Source organism: Gordionus sp. m RMFG-2023, chromosome 3, assembly GCF_954871325.1.
Source record: "Gordionus sp. m RMFG-2023 chromosome 3, tfGorSpeb1-WG-v2, whole genome shotgun sequence".
Classification (NCBI taxonomy): Eukaryota; Metazoa; Nematomorpha; class Gordioida; order Chordodea; family Parachordodidae; genus Gordionus; species Gordionus sp. m RMFG-2023.
Genome location: NC_088777.1, coordinates 44,243,132 through 44,263,916, shown reverse-complemented (window position 1 = coordinate 44,263,916; position 20,785 = coordinate 44,243,132). Strand labels below are relative to the sequence as shown.

General features: G+C 27.5%; 1 protein-coding gene and 1 long non-coding RNA gene across 2 annotated transcripts; both read left to right on the top strand.

The window, feature by feature from the left end:
* Positions 1 to 11,516: 11,516 nt before the first annotated feature.
* On the top strand, positions 11,517 to 12,212 carry LOC135927148 (uncharacterized). The gene is made up of 3 exons (XR_010571960.1): positions 11,517 to 11,797; positions 11,839 to 11,948; positions 11,993 to 12,212. It is a non-coding gene; the product is annotated as an uncharacterized LOC135927148 (long non-coding RNA).
* Positions 12,213 to 13,046: 834 nt separating this feature from the next.
* LOC135927016 (uncharacterized) lies at positions 13,047 to 20,495 on the top strand. Its single transcript, XM_065462951.1, has 4 exons — positions 13,047 to 13,194; positions 19,085 to 19,267; positions 19,334 to 19,568; positions 20,171 to 20,495. The coding sequence occupies exons 1-4, from the start codon at positions 13,047 to 13,049 to the stop codon at positions 20,493 to 20,495; spliced, it is 891 nt and encodes a 296-aa protein (XP_065319023.1).
* Positions 20,496 to 20,785: the final 290 nt, after the last annotated feature.

Sequence of the window (20,785 nt, the reverse complement as noted above, 5' to 3'; positions counted from 1 at the left end):
TAGCATTGTGGCTTAAAACTTTTCTTGTTTATAAACGATTATATATTAAAAAATAATTATTAATAGACGTGGAAAAGTGTTTGATTAATTTATTTACGTTCACAGATGTTAGATTCCTGCTACCAGCTTCCACATGAGCGGTGGGGATATAAATAGTTTGCAACCTATTTTTTTCTGATGGGAGTAGGAGGTAGGCCTTTGGGGGGCGGGGGTAGTAGGGGTAGGATAAATTTATTGGGGGGTTATCGATTAAATATTTGGAGGTTGCTGCAAAAATTAATATTTTTATTTATAAACTATTATAATACAATGATATGTCTAAACAACGACCAAATCTGCATATTGCACACAATCAGACATTTTTTTCCAAAAAGCATTTTCTGGATCACTTTCTGCTATCCTTTTAAATAGGATTAGAGATTCTATCAGTAAACTCATATTCATGCCAAACAATATACTATAATAACGCATTCATCATTGTAAATATGGGGGTTTTTAATTAAATTAATGTTCTAAAAAATCTTTTACATTCATAATATTTTGATAGTTGGTAGTAAAGCATTAACAATTTAAGTTATTCTCTAATATGGAAATATCGCCATCGAAGGTGGGTAAAATATTTTTAAGGGGGGGGGGTATTATAGGTTTTTGAAGGGGGTTTGCATCCAGTATTGTCATGTAAACGTTGCCTTCTACCAATTAATTTTTTAACATTGTTTTTAAAAATGTAAAGAGATGTCGTTGTCACATCTGATAGATAATTTGTTGATATTAAAATTTTGGTTCAACTTACGTTGAAATGATTGGCAATCGTTTAGATTAAAGTTGATAATGATATTGGTAGTTTGAACCAACTTTTATTGAACCATTTTTAAATATAATAACTCCATATCTGACGATTAAACACCATAACCTCGTCCAAAAATGTTATCTTCAGAAAAAAACTGCTCTTGCTGAGAATTGAACCCTCACTCTTTTCTATCCTTTTTTGAAAATAAACAACACGAGAGTCGTGCTTTTAACATGATGACATTGCCACGTAATATTCATATTCCTAAATTAATTTCTTGATAACACCATAAAATGGATCTGTTTATCATTCTATTCAAATTTCCAAATATGTTTTTGAGCCACAAAATATAACTTGCCGAAAAATAGTACATCGTCCCTTAATTACAGGCATATAATTGCTGACTTTTTAAATTTTTTACAAATGTGATAAGATCATAAGAGAACCATAACTTAATTCTTGCATTATTATATATATTCAATGCGTTAAAATTTGCCATTTCAGAAATAAGTTTTATTTGAAAAATAATAATGATAGTATGCAATATATAAATTTGGTCATGTTTAGCAATATCATTCATTGTATTTTTATAATGGGTCTATAATAAACATTTTAAAATATTTTTTATAGCAATATATTTTGACCTATGTTATTTAAAAATTTAGATAATCCCCTAATAAATTGATACTTATCCCCCCCCTCCCCCCCACCATTAAATATCTACCACTACCTCCTTATTAGAAGCAAACTGTACACCCCCCCCCCCCCGCTCATGTAGAAACTGGGGTACCCTACCCTGGAATACATCTGAGTGCCTAGCATCATCAATAAAGACAATCACAGATAATGGTCTATATCATCGAGGCTTTTAAATACAATCATTATAAAGTAAAAATTTAATCCTATTACGAGAGAAATTATCTTAAGGTGATAAATCTGGTATTAGAACACATCCAAATATCGGGATGTATCTGAATCAATGAAGCAATAAATATAAGAACAACTATTTTTTAGATTAAAGTGCAGTTTATATTACCAATGATTCATTTTAAATGCTATCTCATCCAGATTTTAGTCTTTAATGCCTTATTTTTAGATGCATGATCCATTTTATCAAACATTATATTCTCGTATAAACAGTCACCAATTTGACAGGCATGAAATAGCATAACGAGAAGTATATATTTTATATTAAATTTATTCTACCAATTTTAAAAAAATTTCTAAAAATAGGATGGATATAACTCAACTCAAGGAATCTTCAACTGAAGGAAATTTTATAATTCGAGGAGATATATTTAAAATTAACAGGTATCTGAATTAAGGAGTAGGATTATAGGTTAGAGAGATATGGGTTAGTGTTAATTAAGGGTTTAGAAGATATGGGTTATCGTTATGATATATTAAAAAATGGTTTTTATTTATTTTTATTAATAACTACGAAATATGACAGGTCATGTGATTGAAAATAGACGAATAGAAATTTAAATAAATCAGCTGTGATAATTGGAATTTCCTAGAGCTGAAGCGTAATGGATGGATATAAATATTTTATCAGAAATAATTTTTTTAAAAAAATTATAAATTTAAGAGATTTTTTTTTACTCTAATGATGAGAATAGTGTTATAAATTCTGATAAAGTCAAAATAAACCCCCCCCCCCTCTCCTCCAATTAAAAAATTGAGTTATACTCTTACTTTCTCAGTGTTAAAGGGCCCTGATGTTAGGCCAATTGGGATATTTATTCGAATTCAATTTTTATTTAGGCTTTGTCCAAAACATCAAAAATTAAATTTATAAATTTTTGGAACTTTAATGAAAATAAAGGAATAAACCATTTTAAATATATAAAGATAAAAACATGTACATTGCATAATTCTATAAAATTTTATAAAAATTTAACATATGATTTCATTAAAATATTCACATTTTTTTAAAAATTAGTTTTGGACATAGCTTTTAAAAGAATTTTGAAAAAGTTCATGCACAAAGTTAAGAGTGTCCAATTCGTTAACTTTTCAATGCCAAAAAATAAGTTTTTGAAAGTTAATTCTCAAATTATTTTATTGATTCTCTAATATATTTGCCTCAAAAATTAATACTAGTTAATTACACCTTTTAAAAGGGCGCATCTTTTTTTGACAATTTTTGAAGTTATTCATGTTAAATGATATTATTTGATATTTGTCTATACCCCCCCCCCCCCCCATCCCATTATTTATAATGATTTTAAATTATTCTTCTATAGATATTTATAGATATTTTACTTTTATAAAAATTTTTAAAATTGTTTAATATAGTGTTTATTCAAATTGATATCTAAAAGTTCTATCTTAAAAGAAATGCTTTTACTAGCAATTTTTTATTAATTAAAAAATCTATGAACTAACTAAGCAATACAATTTGTATCAGGCCAATCCCTACAAAATAACATAAGAAATATATAATTATATAGTGAAATTTATTATTAAGATATAATACTAAAATCGAATAAGAAATACAACACCCTTATAGAATTTTTAAAATTAAAATTCATTAAAGAAATTTTTAAAATTATTAATAAATAAATTTTTATCAACTCTTATTTTAATTTTGGATATTATTATAAGTAAAAACGAGAATCTTATTTTTTTAAAAATTTAATACTAAAATCTGTTATATTTTATTTAGTCCAACATGCCGTTGATTCAAGTGGTAATAGTTTTAAATTATCTTAATAATTTTTTGAAATATTTATTCAGAATAAATGAAAGCCTCCAGAAACCCGAAGGCTCGGTCAGATATATAAGGGCCAGATTTGTGCAAAATATTTTCACGGGTCGTATCCAAAACATCTTTTTGAAAATTTAGAGACTGGTTTAGACCGGGCTCTACCTACTTCTAATTTGGATAGACTGAAATATATTATATCTCATAGATGCATTATTTGTTTTTTTTGAATCGGGAATTCTACAATAAACTGTTATATAATAATTTTAGTTTTCTGACCATTTGGTTTTTTCATTTTCCGATCTGAGAGATTACATGCCTTTATATATAGGAAATCACATCATAAAAATAGGTGTGAGTGGGAAAATATATATAATAAATTTGCATTTTAACAATATTTGAGGCATTGTGCCTAATGTAGAACTTGCTTTTACTGAAAAAAAAATTATAATCTATTTATTAAACTTTATAATATACATTGAAACGTGTAAATGTGACATTCATTATTTTGGTCACTTTAGATTTGCCCCCTCCTAAGATACAGCTCTTAAATTTTATCTAAAATTAATTAAATATTGATCAATCTTTTTGTGTTGACTAATACTTAACCAAGTTAGGTGATTTAACCTCACTAGTTCAGTTTATAAATTAAAATTTTTTAAAACTCAATATCCTCATTTTAAAGAATAGTTAGATAATCAAATATAAAAATTTTAGCTTTTGCATCAACTCTCCTTTAATCTTTTGTTATTAATTGATAAACAATTAAAAGTAATATTTTTTTATTAATAACTAAACTAATCAGCTTATCCTAAACTATACATGCACAGGTTTTTCAATCTATGATATATAATCGATTGTGAAAATTATAATTATAATTATAATTGATGCTATGAGTGTTAGGTACTTAACCTCGCCCAATATTATATTAATCATAAATATAAATATTTAACCATATCTAATTGACGAATATAATTATTCATAATGTATAAATAGTATATTACAATATATTCTTACATTACTTTCCCTTTTATTAATTGAAAAGAGCATCTTTTTAATCATTCGTTTTGGTGGCTTATGGGCCCACCCTCGTCTTGAAGTGTCATCCCACTCCCTCTGATAGCTGCCCGTCATAATCCCTTCAGTAGTATCTATACTGTCCCTTAACTGTTCAGCATGTTTTCGAAGTGCGATCTAGCGTCTCCATTATATATGAATATAACCCCTTCTTATCTTGAACTATTTCTTCGCTCCAGCCCTTAGTGGTGTCGTTCCATATCCATACATGTTTTCCAACATCAAATTCCCTAACACTGGAATGTGTGTCATGTTCTGACTTTGTTTATCATTATATTATTTATCTCATTTTTCATTTATGGTCCAGCCCAATCTAGACTAGTTCTTATCTGACGATCAACATAATTTTCACTGGCCACCTACCGTCGAACTAAGTTCTCACAGCCTATACGCTGCTATCGTTCGAATCGCTGCTTCTTGATGGTCATTAATTGATTCTTTATTGGCATAATACCTTCCTTTAAAGGTCCGAATAGTTCGTTTACTCATTAGTCTTCGGGTAGTATAAAGCTGAACGAATGTGACATATGTTGTTTTTTTCACAGTATAGTTTAAATTATGTTGAAATAAATTGAAATCCATTGTCAGTTACAATACTTTTAGGTACTCCAAATGTAGCTACAACTTTTTTAATCTCTTTAATCACCTTCGCCGATGTGCTTCTCATCAGATCTACATCTGCCTATTTTGAATATGAATCTACTCTTCCTAACCAATTAGAGAGTCAACAGGTTCTGCAAAATCTAGATGTATTCCCATGGTTCGTAATATTCCATGAGTAAAGGGTAACTCCATTACGTTTGTTAGATTTTTTTGACACCCAACACAGCTGCTTTATATACAGTTCGATTTCCTCTTCACACTTAAGCTACCAACATTACAGCTAAAAAATAGATTTCAACGCGTTTATTACAGCGCCTATGTAGTGTCTCCAACATTGCATTCCTAAGTTTAGATGAAATTGACACCTAACGCAAAGCTTTATATACCGTTCGTTGTACTCTTCACATTTAGTACAAACAATACAACCGAAAAATAGATTTCATCGCATTTATTCCAGGATGTCCTCGATGTAGTGTCTCCAACATGCATTCCTAAGTATAGCTGGTATGATCAATCGAACATTTCGTTCGACATTCCTCTGTCTACTGTTAGTTTTTCTCGCTGGGTATGGATACTTACTAAATCCTGTTCTTCCTTCCGATCAAAATCTCTCCAACCTTGTTCAATATATCGTGTCACTCGTTTTAGTATGGAATCTTACACAGAACTCCTGAGCAGGTTTCCCTCTGAAACCTGGATATCCTCTAAATTGATATTGCGAATTGCCAATGCGTACCGATTCTGTATAATATCGAGCAACGGTAACCAAGATAATGCATTGGCTATAAAATTCTCGCGACCCAGTCTGTATTGCACGTAAAATAGTTTGCGGCCATTTTCCAGGCCGAATGAGCCAGACAATTGTTTATATCTTGGGAATATCCCTCTTTTCCCCGAACAACCGCTCCAATGGCTTATGGTCTGTCCGAAGTATACATCTTCATTTTTCAATTCCGAACAGCAAGTGCCCTCGATTCTTTATCGATTGGAGCTTACTATTTTTTAGACTGCAAAACATCTGAGACGCAAATGCGATAGGTTTTTCCTAGTTTTGTGAAACTTATTGAAGTAAGACAACTCCAAGATTTGCATCTGAAGCATCGCACTCCAAAATCAAAGGCATTTGAGCATTGTACGGCATTACAGTATCTTAATTTTCTTAAAAACCTTCTGTTCCATTGTTGTCCCACACCATTTTACTTATACCGTAGTCAATGCTGCTTTACTATGAAGATTAGGAATAAACTGGTCTTGATATGCCAAGAAATTACCGTAACTGATAAACATTTATGTGATTAGGTGCGGCCTGAATTACTTTTACCTTTTTATCGCTTGGATGCACCCCATTCTAGTCGATAACGACGCCTAAAATTAGAATAGAATTCCATAAAAATTATTTTCAAATTTGGCCTTGAGACTTGAGTCCTGCACTCGTAGTGCCGTTAAGTAACGTAAAAAGTAACGTCGTTACCCTTTTTGAAGAAAAGGAAAGCCATTAGTTACCTTCTTCTAGAGGTAACCAGTAACGGTGACGCGTTTCTTTCTTTGAGAAACGGTATAGCAAAACGTCACTCGTTACTTTAAATTTTTTCTTAAAAAATATCATAAAAAGAAAAACATATTTTATTGTACTATGAAATTATTTTTATTTAATTTTTTAATATAAATAATTTAAGCTGTGTATTTAATTCATATTAACCATCATTCCTTCATTTTTAATTTGAATTCTCGTTGTTAAATTTCAGTTGAATGTTAATTTAATATATATTCAATCAAAATTCAAAGTAAATGTTATTAATAATATTATTATTCTATTTTATAATTATTTTTAAGAATATTATATCCCTAGTATTTACTTCTTCAGATGAAGATGATCTAATCCTTCGGTGACCCCAATTTAAAACATATTTTTACACCAATAAGGAAAATTAAGGGTACAAGGTCTACACTTTGTAATTGTAAATTATGTCCCAAAGCAAATATTTCAACCCCAATGTCCAGCAGTTCAAACTTAAAAGCATATGAAGGTAAAAAGATGAATTTATATATTATTATTTTAAACATTAATCTAACAATAGAATATTAAATCATGGGTATTATAAAATAAGCATTAAAGGAAGTATTCTTTCATAATATTTTGAATAGCTTAATCATGAAATTAAAATATAAGCAATTAAGCTCCCGCTATTTAAATTGGATTAGCCCTAGATAAGATTAGAAATCAACAAAGGAAGAATGCTAGAACTTACTTCAGTTTAAGAAAAGAAAGAGCAGACTTAATTCATTTATCCAACACACATACCAGAATATTTTCTAATAAAGATTAATTTTTTGATGAGAAAATGAATGAAGATCTTTATGAAGATGATCTATTAAGCTTTTTTGATAAATTAAGATATATACTTTATATTTTTAATAAATTTCCCGAATTAAGATGTTTATTAATTAAATATAATATAACTATCCCATCCTCTGCGCCAATTGAACATATGTTTAGCACGGCGAAAGCTGTATTGAGCAATAAGTGCTCTTGTTTTTCTGATCAAAATTTTGAAAATCAATTGTTGCTAATATTAATAAAAATTTTTACAAAAAAGATGTTATATTATTATATAATATATTTTTTTTATATAATTTATTCATATTATAATTATATAGAATTGATCTTATCTTATTATATATTCTTGTATAATTTTATTTATATTGTATATTGTAGGAAAAAAATAAATATTTTTTTTGTATATAATATTTAATTGTTTAAGTAACGAGTAACCCTTACTTTTTTGAAAGTCAGTAACGATCTCTTATGCTTCGAGATGACCAAATATTTATGGATCTTTGGATCTACGGCCATTTGTAGATTCATATCCTTTAAATCTTTTACTATAAATCGGGTTACCACTGAATCTTTACCAGTAAGTCATCCAACGTTAAAATAACGTGATCATCATATAATAAATGGGGATTTAAACTAACCTTGAAATCGGCGCAAATACGAATCTCGACATTGTTTATCATTGGGATTGCTCATGGCACCCTAGTTGTAGAGAAATCGATTGGCTCCTAAATATCAGCAGCAACAAGGTGATACAGTTCTAGTTTAATCGATTGCATAGTGGAAAAGCACTCGACGAGGAAAATGATTTTAGAACAGCCGTATCTTTTAACAGGAGTTGCACTGTGAAATTAGGTTACAACATCGTCAAAAACGGCTTTGAACTGTTTAGCTAACAACGACCCCATTGAGTCTTCCGTTTTGACATCTATCGGCTATTGTGGGCACCGATTGTATTTGAAAAGTCCATAGGGGCATCGTTGGACTGATAGCCACTTGATACCATTGATCTTGAATGACCCACGGGATCTCCATTCGTTTTAATAATCTATTATATATTTACCTGTCTTAGTAGCTCAAACCCAAATGCTAAAATCCATGGTTCAAACCTAAGTAGTAATAACTAATAATTTACGAATTTCCTTCCACACTTGTACACGGACCATGGCTTCACCGATTAAATCCAGAAGCATATCTTCATAGGATGAATGTGTTTGTGGAAAAAGTTAGCGGTTTGTCAAATTTCTCCCAAATATTCAATGCAATGATAGAGTCTCTTGCTCCCATATCAAAGTCGAAAGTGACACTAAGTCCATTTATTATGGCTGGAATCTTCCTCCTTTTATTTAATCCACCTGCCCAAAGATGATTTCTTAAATCACTTGAGGAAAAGTATTGTTTCGATGAGTTTAAATTTTGATATACTGACTTACTACGGCAACACGGTGAGAAGTGTCCGATTCTTTGGCACTTTATACACGTTTTGTCTTTAGTGGGGCATAAATATTTTTCATGCCAGTCGGCACAATTCTTACATTTATTATCGTAAAACTTGCTTTTAGGCTTCCTATAATTATCAAACTCTCTCTTAACATACTCTTGTGAGTTAGGCATTTTATAATTGTCATATTGAGGCCTGGTTAAACTATTTACTAGGTCTTTTTTAATTGCCATATTCTGAGTTCTTTTCGTTGCCATGGCCATATCTAGCACAAACTGGAACATCGCGGTTATTTGTTCACATATCATAAAATTTCCCTTTAACTTTATATGTCATGATTTATAAGAAACATTGCATTCGGCAGAAAATGGAGCAAAGCTTTGCTCCTTGCAAAAAATATTTATTTAATCAAGCATAGCGTTGCTCTCTCTAATAGCTATTAGGATTTTAGTTCTTATACATAGAATGATCTTAACACTTTTAAAAATTAGTTTATAATTTACAAATTCGAATCTTGAAATTTCTTTAATTTATTATATATCGTTTCCTACAGCTTTGTTAGTTTATATGGTCAGAAACAGAGATGCTCAAACTTGCTATCAGATCTTATTGTACATGAAACTTAAGTCTCCTTCATTCTGGTTTACTCAATATCTAAATAATTAACTTTTTAAGTAGAAATGTCTTAGCAAAAAATCTAAAATGACGACCAATTGCTTATTGTATCTATAATATTTCTTCAGGTCTTGAATCCATCTTACCCGATAAAACTCTCTATTTGTAAAGACAAGTCCCTCTTAAAACATTTTCTTTATGTAGTCCAATAAATAAGTCTTTAAAATATTAAAGCAGATTTAACAGTTCAAAATATGGGTTTGATAAACCTCATTAACATTATTCGCGCTATTTCTTATTTTTACATTACCATTCAAGGATTTTAATAGAGATTTTTAAAAATTTCTATAACAAAAATTGAATTAACTAAAACATTAATTCATTAGATCTACTTAATTTTTCATGGCCAAAATGTTAGGAATTATTTTAATCTTGACCCACGAGTTCATAAAATCTAGATTTTTTTTAACAAAAAGCTACTATTATAGCCATGTAATTTGTAATTTATAACAATCTGAATGATGAGTTTGACTAAATTGCATGCTAAGATAAACTGCAAATGCCAAGGTAAACTGCAAATGCTTAGTTAAATTTTTTAAATATATTCTCTATTATTTGTAGTAAGATTCATTTTGTTTTCTGTATGTTAACTATTTGTAACTTTTAAATCTACAGGTTATTTATTATTCTAATTTCCTGGGTTCGATTTTCTATTAACTAACAATATAAATATATTTATTATTGTTCCTACTCGATACCTTTTGTTATTATTCTTTTACTTGATACCTTTTATTATTCCTTTTCTTTTTCAAGATCAACTATATTTTTGTCCAATACACGCAATAAATTAACAAGAACAAAAATAAACGCAAAAACAAAATTTAACGCACTTCAAACTAAAGAAAAAAAAATGAATGAATACTTTATTTTTCTTTTCCTTCGATTATATATATTTTTAAAAATTAACAAATCTATATATATAATCACCGTAATCAAGAAATGAATGTTTTCGTATATCCTTAATGTTAATTTTTATTTTTCTCATCAACTTTCCTATCTTCTTAATGATAATTTTTATTTTTCCTATCAACTTTCCTATCTTCCTATCTTCTTAATGTTAATTTTTATTTTTCCTATCAACTTTCCTATCTTCTTAATGTTAAATAAATCGATGGAGACTATATCTCTCTAATGTTAAATTTTAAGAAATTTTTTTGTATATAATAACGGGATTCGAACCCATGACTTAACGATTTAAAGGCAAGCGTTCTTCCCGCTCAACCACCTTCTATATTAATTTTGTAATATAATCTTTCTTATATACTTTATTATTTTGCTATTATTTTATATTTTTATTGGCTAATTAATCTTTATTTTTATTGGTTTATTAAGGTCTTATTTCATTGGTTTAAATTTATTTTCTATCTATTTTATTGGTTTAAATTTATTTTTTTTGTTTTATTAATTAATAATCAACCATTTTTAATTAACGATCTTTTTTTAATTAACGATTTTTAAGAAGATAGTCAAGTATAATTATTTTTTATTAATAAAAATAAAATTTAATATTATATATATAGATTATCACGGAAAATATAAATATTTATACAAACCAAAAATTTGTTCATATATTTAGTACCAAGTGAAATCCAACTACATTTTATATTAAAACTTCTTCAAGTTCCTAAATCAGTGTCAACCCTTCAATCATGTAAGAAATAACCTTTTTTAAATTTTTAAGAATATGTTTTAAGTTAAAGAAATAACCTTTTTTAAATTTTTAAGAAGATAAAATAGTTCCTAAATCAGTGTCAACCCTTCAATCATGTAAGAAATAACCTTTTTTAAATTTTTAAGAAGATAAAATAGTTCCTAAATCAGTGTCAACCCTTCAATCATGTAAGAAATAACCTTTTTTAAATTTTTAAGAATATGTTTTACCCTGAATTCATAGTGAGAGCGATTGCGATCGCGATTTAAGCCGCGATTTCGCAGCGACTGATCAGCTGGATCGATCGCAGCGATTTACATTCATAGTGCTAAGCGATTATATTAATTCACAAAATGAGAGCCGCCATATTATTTCTCTTATACAAAATAATATTGAAGAGGAGGAGATTAAACAATCTTAATATTAATTAAAGAAAAGAGGGCGAATTTTACATTCTCTTTCCTAAACTCTTAAAAAATAAGGTTAAATTTTTCAATTATATGAGGATGACCAAAGTAATTTTATTCTATTTTATCTATAAATCATTTTAATTTAGGAAACCTTTTATTACATACTTGAGCATGTAAAACCAATATTGCTTACAACATCCACAAATTTTATAAAATATCCAATAAGTATTGAAGAAAAGCTAATGGTTTGTTTAAGGTAAAAATAAAGCAATTTATTATTTAAATATATTTTTTATTTAGATATTTAGCTACAGGCTGTAGATATCCTACCTTAGCTTATTCCTTCAAAATGGGAATATCTACAATCCAAAAAATTGTTAGGACCACTTGCAAAGCTATATGACAAACTTTGGTGACCCAACATATGATTACAGCTAACAGAAAATTTAATATAAACATGTACTTTACTCCATAACATTATAATTGATAAGGAAAAATATATTCCTATCAACCTTAAAAAAAATTATCCCCTTTAATTCACTTATTTAATCAACAATCTATTAAATCAGCAACAAATATTGCAAAGTTTAATAGAAATTTATTATGTTTATATTTATATAAAAATCCCATATTATAGATATTTATAAATTTAATCAAATCTTATTTTGTATTTTATATAAATATCTTGTTTTGTATTTTATATAAATATCTTGTTTTGTATTTTATATATATTATAATAAAAATAAATGTTTAATTATTATCCTTCCATTAAAGAAATTTTTTATAAATATAATATTGCAATACCTTCATCAGCTCCAATTGAAAGGTTATTTAGTTTTGGCACAATGTTAAGTATGCCAAAATGGCAAAGGTCTAATTATAAATATTTTGATTATCTTATAAAATAATGAATTTATTTTAAATACTCTTTTGCAAATTAATATTTCAACTCCAATACTAGTCTCCCTTCCCTATCTATGCTAAGAATGGACTAATACTAATATTAAAATGCCTGATTATTATAATCAACTCATCATTAAATATTTTATTAATTCTTGCAAATATTCATTCTTATTATGGTAATGTTATGTTCTTCACAAATAAATAATAAAAACTGTATTTTACAAACTATTCTAACTTAATTGGTAATGATAATTTAAAAGTATCTTATATTTAAGATACTCTAAATAGGCAAAAGATACAAGTATCTTTTTGCCGCTATATTTAAATATATTGATAACCAAAATTAGTTGGAAGTTTTATAGGTCACAAAGATTGATAGATTAAAAATAACAACACCAAAACTAAATAAGATAAGGATATATTTTATATGTAATATTTTTTAATTTGTGGAATGTTTAACAATCATAGTAGTGAAGATGAAATTATGGAGATAGGTTCTCCTGAATCAAATCCGAATCTTAAAATTCTAGATGGAAAATTTTATAAAGTAATTCATGTGAAAAAGAACAAGGTACAAGCTGAATGTCAAAATTGCACAAGTAAAAAAGTTATTACAAATTCAACAAACTCATCTACAAACTTTGTTAAATATTTAGGTATATTATACATTTTTATTTTATAATTATTAACATATTAATACCTATACTTAAGTCGCTCTTAGATAATTGTTATTAAATTTTTTTATAGAAGATGGTTGAATATCAAATTAAAATTATTAATATATATTTTTTAGGGATGTATCGATACCACTTTTTTGGAGGCCGATCCGATATTCCCGATATTAAATTGATATCGGTCGATTACCGATCCGATATCATATCTAATTTTGTATTCTGTAAAGATACCAATGGTTTTTATTTATAATATACTTTTTATTAGTATAACGTCTATAATTTAACTATACCATAACTTATGTAATTTAAATATATTATAATGATCAGTTATAGTTTATATTCAATTCAATTGTAATTCTATAAAAATATAAAATATTTTTATTGTTAAATCACTTTTATATAATAAGTAAGTAATAACATTTCACTTTTATATAATAAGTAATAACATTAATCTATATATATAATAAGTAATAAACAATTATATTATGAAATTTGAAATAAATATTTAAAATAATATTTAACATTAATATATCGAAGATTTCTTTTTAGAAATACCAATATTTCCAATTTATCAGAGGTCAGCTTGCGGCGATAGTAACTGTCAATATCACCAAATTCACTAAAAACAGATTCTGAAGAAAATTTCGCACACTATAACAGAATGCGCAAAAAAATAACAATATGGCAGAATGTTTATTAATTATTTATTATTATTAAAAAAATATACATAAAAATGGATTTCGATTTTATTTATAAAAATCAATGATGTTAGATATAACTTTTTTTAAAAATTTTATAAAATTTTATTTTTGTTAAAGAAGCCATTTTATATCGGATTAAATTTTATAATATCGGCCGATAACCGATATTTTAAAGGGTGAAGTCGGCCCGATCCGATAAAAAATATCGTCACATCCCTAATATATTTTATATATAATTATTTTAGCAAGTTATTATTAGAGGAAATATTTAAGCTACACTTGATATATAACATTAGCTCTTAATAAAATAATTATAATAAAGTAGAATTTAACTTTATTAGTTACTTTTATTTATTTATGATATAAGTAAAATTACATTACAGCATATATTTACAAAATTTAATCAATTTAAAATGTATTAAAGAAAATTGTTATGTTTTTAATAATTATAATATAATGTTATACATTATTTTCATATTTTTTATATATAATTAATAATTTTGCAAGAAATATATAAAAAAAATTTGAAAAGAGATTTAAATGATATTTATATATATGATATTACAAAAAATATCACAAACAAGTAATGATAAATACTTATTATAGATAATGAATAAAATAAAACTAGTATATTTTTTTTAGAGACGCCATTTAGCCATATAATCCGAATATAAGCTATATTTAAAACAACACAGAAAATAACCTGCAAATTCTAATAAAACATTTGATTTAATTTTTCTTATTTGCAAATTTTCAACTCCCATTAAATATATTACACTCTCTTCCCTGTTTAAGCTATTAATGGGCAAAAACTAATATTAAAATCCTGTTTATTATAATTATTTCATTAATAAATATTTTATTAATTATTGCAAATATTCATTCTTATATGTGTATGCTATGTTCTTCACAAATAAATAATAAAAACTGTATTTTATAAACTATTCTAATTTAATTGGTAATGATAATTTAAAAGTATCTTGTATTTAAAATACTCTAATTTAGTAAAAGATATAAGTATCTTTTATCTTGTATCTTTTTGATATTTTGAAAAAGATACTAGTATCTGTATCTAAGATTCATTTTTTTATTAAAAATCTTTATCTGCACCTAGATTCTTTTTCTAGAGGACCTGCCCAACTCTGATTATGTTTTAGGTTAAAGAAATACAAGATTTTTAAGATTTGTAAAAAATAATTGACACTTTTAAGATTAAGAACAAAAAGTAAATAAATACAAGATTACAGACATATATAAATGAGGATAGACAGATGCCAAACTAGGCAAAAATATGAAATAATAGATTATCATGGAAAATATAAATATTTATACAAACCAAAAATTTGTTCATATATTTAGTACCAACCAAGTGAAATAGAACTACATTTTATATTAAAACTTCTTCAAGTTCCTAAATCAGTGTCAACCCTTCAATCATGTTATATTTTCTCTCGAATCTTCTCCCGACTATGATACTATTATAAAAATAACTTATAAAAAATTAAATTATTAGATATATTCAATAATAAAGATATATACATTAATAGTTGAATTTTCTCTTATCTCATAATAAATCGTTTAAATCCTTTAATATAATTATAATAAAAATATTTATAATTAAATTTTAAATTTCAATAATATTAAATCCGCAAGAGGGCGTATTATTATTTTATAAAATTATTACTTAAAAATTAAGATACTAAATTCCATATATTAACTATCAAAAATTGATTCGAAAAATTGTAAGAACAAATATAGGTTTTTATAAATTACAAATGATCACATTTTAATGGTTAAAGTAAAATAAATTAATTTTTTTAAAATAATTTTTGCATACTTGCTATTGATATTTTTCCTAAATAGCCACTTTGTTTTTATTGCCATTATTACAATATTACCATACAATAATATCATTCTGATAAATAATATATCACAGAAATATTTTATCGAAAATATAATGTTTGTAGATTATTTTACACCTGGCATAAAAATGTATAAAGATTTACCATTTTAGGGAAAAAATATAATTTAGATAAGGGATTCCGGTAATATTTTAAATGGCGTTATATTTTATTTGTAAAATGATATATTGGTTTTAAGTAAAGAATGCAGGGGGGGGGGAGGGGATAGGTGTATTTGTTCTAATTTTCAGTTGATTTCGAAAGACTATGATTTGCTATTCTGAGATATAATAACTTGGGGTTTTAACGTGGGCTAATATCTAATGAGAATTGTTGGTGGGTTAAGCGCCCATGTATTTCTATTTCTACAAATTTTTTGTTAAGTTAATCGTTAAAGTTATATAATTCTATTATTTAAATGACCATGATAAGGGTCTTTGCTGAGTTCATAATACATATAACATTGAACTGAATGCTTATTATCTTTCCATTAAGGAAATTTTTTATAAATATAATACTGCAATATCTTCATCAGCTTCAATTGAAAGGTTATTTAGTTTTGGTACAATTCTATGTATGCTAAAATGGCAAAGGTCTAATACTAAATTATTTGAAAATTTTGATCATCTTATAAAATAATAAATCTATTTTAAATACTTGCAAATTAATTCTTCCCTATCTATGCTAAGAATGGACTATTACTAATATTAAAATGCCGGATATATTAACTCATCATTAAATACTTTATTAATTATTGTAAATATTAATTGTTGAAATGGATATACAGTGTTGTGATGATTTAATGAAACATATTGACGATTAAATTAAAAATTATCCATATAAAATTATAATCTCTGCAAAAATAATTAAAATATAGACAAAGCATTATTGAAATTTCTTTTATTATTCCTTTTGTTATTTTAATTATTTTTGCAAAGATTATAATTTTATATAGATGGGTTTAATTTAATCGTCGATATGTTTCATTAAATCATCACAATACTGTAGCTTACTTGTTGTGATTATAATCTTGTAATCTAATAAAATGAGTTAAAAAAAAATAGGTAAATGAATGAATGCCATCATGTCGAAATATTTTTATAAATATGATTTTAATTTTTTTTTGTTTTAATTTTTAATTAAAGAACATGTCCTTTAACATATTGTGCCAAATAGAATTCTCAAAAATAAAGGATACATATATCGTGAACAATAATGTATTAAATTTTATTGTGTATTTTTATATACAAGATATGTGGAAAATTGGGAAGTTAAGTAAAGACTTTGTGTCCTGGTTAGACTTATTTTTAAACAGCCGGCCGTTTAAACAGCTTTAAAAAAAGAGGTATTTAGATTTAATCATGCCATTCTTTTAATTTTCTAAATAAAGATTTTCCTAATAACCTAGATAACATAAATATCCAATTTTACTTGACAATTTAGAAAAAATATTTAAAGATTTTTCGAGTAGTTTTCTAAATCGCAATAACTTTTATACTTTAAAAAGAGGCAGTGAAACTATTATCGATTTTTCAATCAAATTAAAAAGCATTTTTATGTAATTTTAAATCGCCGGTTGATGAACTCTTAAGAGATATTTTTATCTTAGGAATAGGGTTACATGAACTGGACAAAGAACTTCGGTCAAAATATGCCGAAGGAAATATTACTTTTGAAGATACTGTGCGTCTAGCTATCGCGCTGTCTTTATTGGAGAAGGAAACCCTAGCAGAAGTTAATAAAATAAATAAATATAAACCTATGCAATAATTATAATAACGTAAAAATAATAATAATAATTTTAATGCTCACACATTCAACCAAAATTTTTATAAATCAAGTTTTAAACCTAATTTTAGTCAAAAAAAAGTAATATGCTTTAGGTGCGGAAAAGCAAACCACATAGCGAAAGAGTGCAGAACGCATGCTATAAAAATGATTTTCCACGGACACCTCGACTGTCTTTTGCCAATAAAGCTACATCGATGCGAAAATGGGCTGCAGCTAACTATGGAATTTGATACTGGCGCGGCGTGTAGTGTGATAGATGAGGTTACCTAGTCGCATAGGCAAACCACCATTATCACCTGCTTATAAACTAGTAGGATATAACCATATCAAGATCGAAGTATTGGGTAAATGTTTAGTGGAAGTCGAAGTAAAGAATATTTCAAAATTTTTACCTCTTTGGGTAGTTAAGGGTAAGAATTCTCTTATTTTTGGAATGCCTTTTCTTAAAGAATTTGATATAAAACTTCCTGAAGAAGTTCGAATTAATAATATAAATATGAAAGATTCCAGTTTAAATACTATTGTTTCAAAATTTCCATAAGTTTAAAAAAAAAAATTAGGACAAATAAAATTAAAGAAAGCCGTCATCAAGATACAACCAAATACAGTGCCTATTGCACTACCATCTAGAGAAATTTCATAACCGTTGTGTCGAACTATTGAAGCTGAGTTAGACAGACTTTTAAACGAAGGCGTTATTGAGAAGGTAGAACAATAACTCCAAACTTGGACTACGCCAACGGTTAATATTTTAAAAAAATTCGATGCCGTGCGGATATGCGAAGATTTTTGTTTAACAATCAACTAATAAAATATCCAGCGATAGATAACGATTTACTACCAACTTTCGTCGACCTGACAAATAGGATCGCGGGTGGTAAAATATTTTCAACGATAGATAGAGATGCATTTTTACAACTCGGAGTTAGTCCATAATGTAGAGATTTTAGTAATTTCGACTCATGTCGATTATTATTGATATCAATGGGTTGACTAGCGCTCCGATAATATTTCAAAACTCTTTATGCAAACCTATTAAAGGGACTTACTATGGTTAGTGTATTTTTAGACGATGTAATTATTGGCGAATTTTAATCATATAATCTAGAAGAAGTATTAAGAAGATTTGATAAGGCTGGACTGACAACGACGACCGATAAAATTAAAATTGGGAAAAAGTCAATTACTTATTTAGGTCATGTTATTGATGAATTGGAATTCACCCTACCGAAGATAAGATTAATGCTTAAAAAATTGTAAAACACCGTCTAATGTTAAAGAATTATACATTCTATTTGTGCTCCTCTACACCGACTAAAGAGTAAAAATGTAAGCTGGTTTTGGTCAGTTAAAGAAGATAAGATGAAATATTTAATAGAGTACAAAATATTATCAAAAGAAATACAATAATTCATTATTCAGCCGATATTCCTGTCGTGATTTCTTGCGACGCTTCTGAAGATGGTCTAGGAGCTGTTATTGCACACCGATTTCTTACTGACCAGGAAAAACCGATTGCTTACGGATCGAGGACACTTTCCACGGCTGAAAAGAATTACACCACCATTGATCGAGAGGCTTCGGTGATCAAGTTCGCTTCGAGAAGTTTCATCAATATATTTATGGAAGACATTTTATTTTGGTATCATAAACCTTTAAAATATAACTTAGGTGATAAAAAAGACCTAAATAAAATAACAAATAGCCGTTTAATACGATGGGCGACGAAGCTTTTAAATTACGACTATGAGATAATTCATAGGCCGAGTAATCAAAACAGATGCGCCGACGGTCTGTCCCGCTTGGGGGTAGAGAGAGAAAAAATTAATGAAGTTAAAAAAAAATTTGAAGATGAAATTAGAGAAGTAAAAAATCAATTTAATAGAAGATTTATCGTTCACTCGAAGTAAAGTTTTATGTAAAACGATCAATGATATAAATCTAAAAGAGATCATTAAATTAATAAAAAATCATTGGCATCATATTGATAATATGAATAATTATTCGGAAAGTTTAAAAAAATTCATCTTAATTAAAGATAATATTTCTTTCGAAGAAGGATTATTATTTTATAATGATAGAATCATTATTCCTGATAATCTAAAAAAAGAGGTTTTGAATGTTATCCATCAAGGACATCCTGGGATAGTGGGGATAAAATCTTTATGCAGATACTAAGTCTTTTGGACGAATCTTGATCGTGATGTTGAAGAGTTCGTCAAAGGCTTCAAGAGTTGTCAGGAAGGAAGACTGGGATCCAGAGAAGTGCCGTTATATGATTGGAACATTCCTACCCGACCTTGGGAACGATACACAATGATTTGACAGACCCTTTTTCACCAAATGTGTTGAAGTAACACATATTAATTGGACGAGTGTAATGAATATTCTGCGTAATTATTTCGCTAGATTTGGTTTACTTCGTTATATTGTCTCAGATAACGATACTCAGTTTACTGGATCTGAATTCCATACATTTCTTTTTAAAAACAATATAAAACATTTTAGATCGGCCCCTTATAGCCCCAAATCGAAAGGTTTGGCTGAGCCTTATATACGTACGATAAAGATGCGTTTCTATGCTGGAAGGAGAGGTGGTACTCCGGACCAGTTAAATTTATCGAATGTTTTAATTACTCACCGAAATACTCCAAATGCAATTTACGGTAAATTCCCTGCCGAAATGATGTTTGGAAGGCCGCTCAGGTCGACGTTAAATCAATGGAAATTATCTACGAGAGAAAGGACTGAAAACTCGTATGGAAACAAAAATATTATAAAGATAGGAACGTTGAGTCCTGTGAATTTGAAGAGAAGCAAAAGGTTTGGGTAGAAAACGAAAGGACTGCGGGATGGCATGATTGGACAGTGGTCCAACGGACGATATTGTATGATGTTAAGTTTGAGGGTATTGTAAAAAACAAGCATGCCGACCAAGTGAGCTCATGTACAAACTCAGGAAACACTCATAACAATGACTGAGGATTTGGACATTGCATAACATAATGTAAATACAACTCTAGGAAAAAGAGTTTCGAAACCCCCATTACATTATTATGATTAATCAATTTATAGTGAGAACTGTAATGTTAAAATAAATTGATTTTTATATTTGCTTTAAGC

Bases quoted from the DNA above. Each gene is read 5' to 3' on its own strand.
- LOC135927016 (XM_065462951.1), top strand. From the start codon at position 13,047: ATGTTTAACAATCATAGTAGTGAAGATGAAATTATGGAGATAGGTTCT. The intron at 13,195-19,084 runs GTAAAAAAGTTA...TTCATTATTCAG, and splicing joins TGAATGTCAAAATTGCACAA to CCGATATTCCTGTCGTGATT. The intron at 19,268-19,333 runs GTTTCATCAATA...AATATAACTTAG, and splicing joins GATCAAGTTCGCTTCGAGAA to GTGATAAAAAAGACCTAAAT.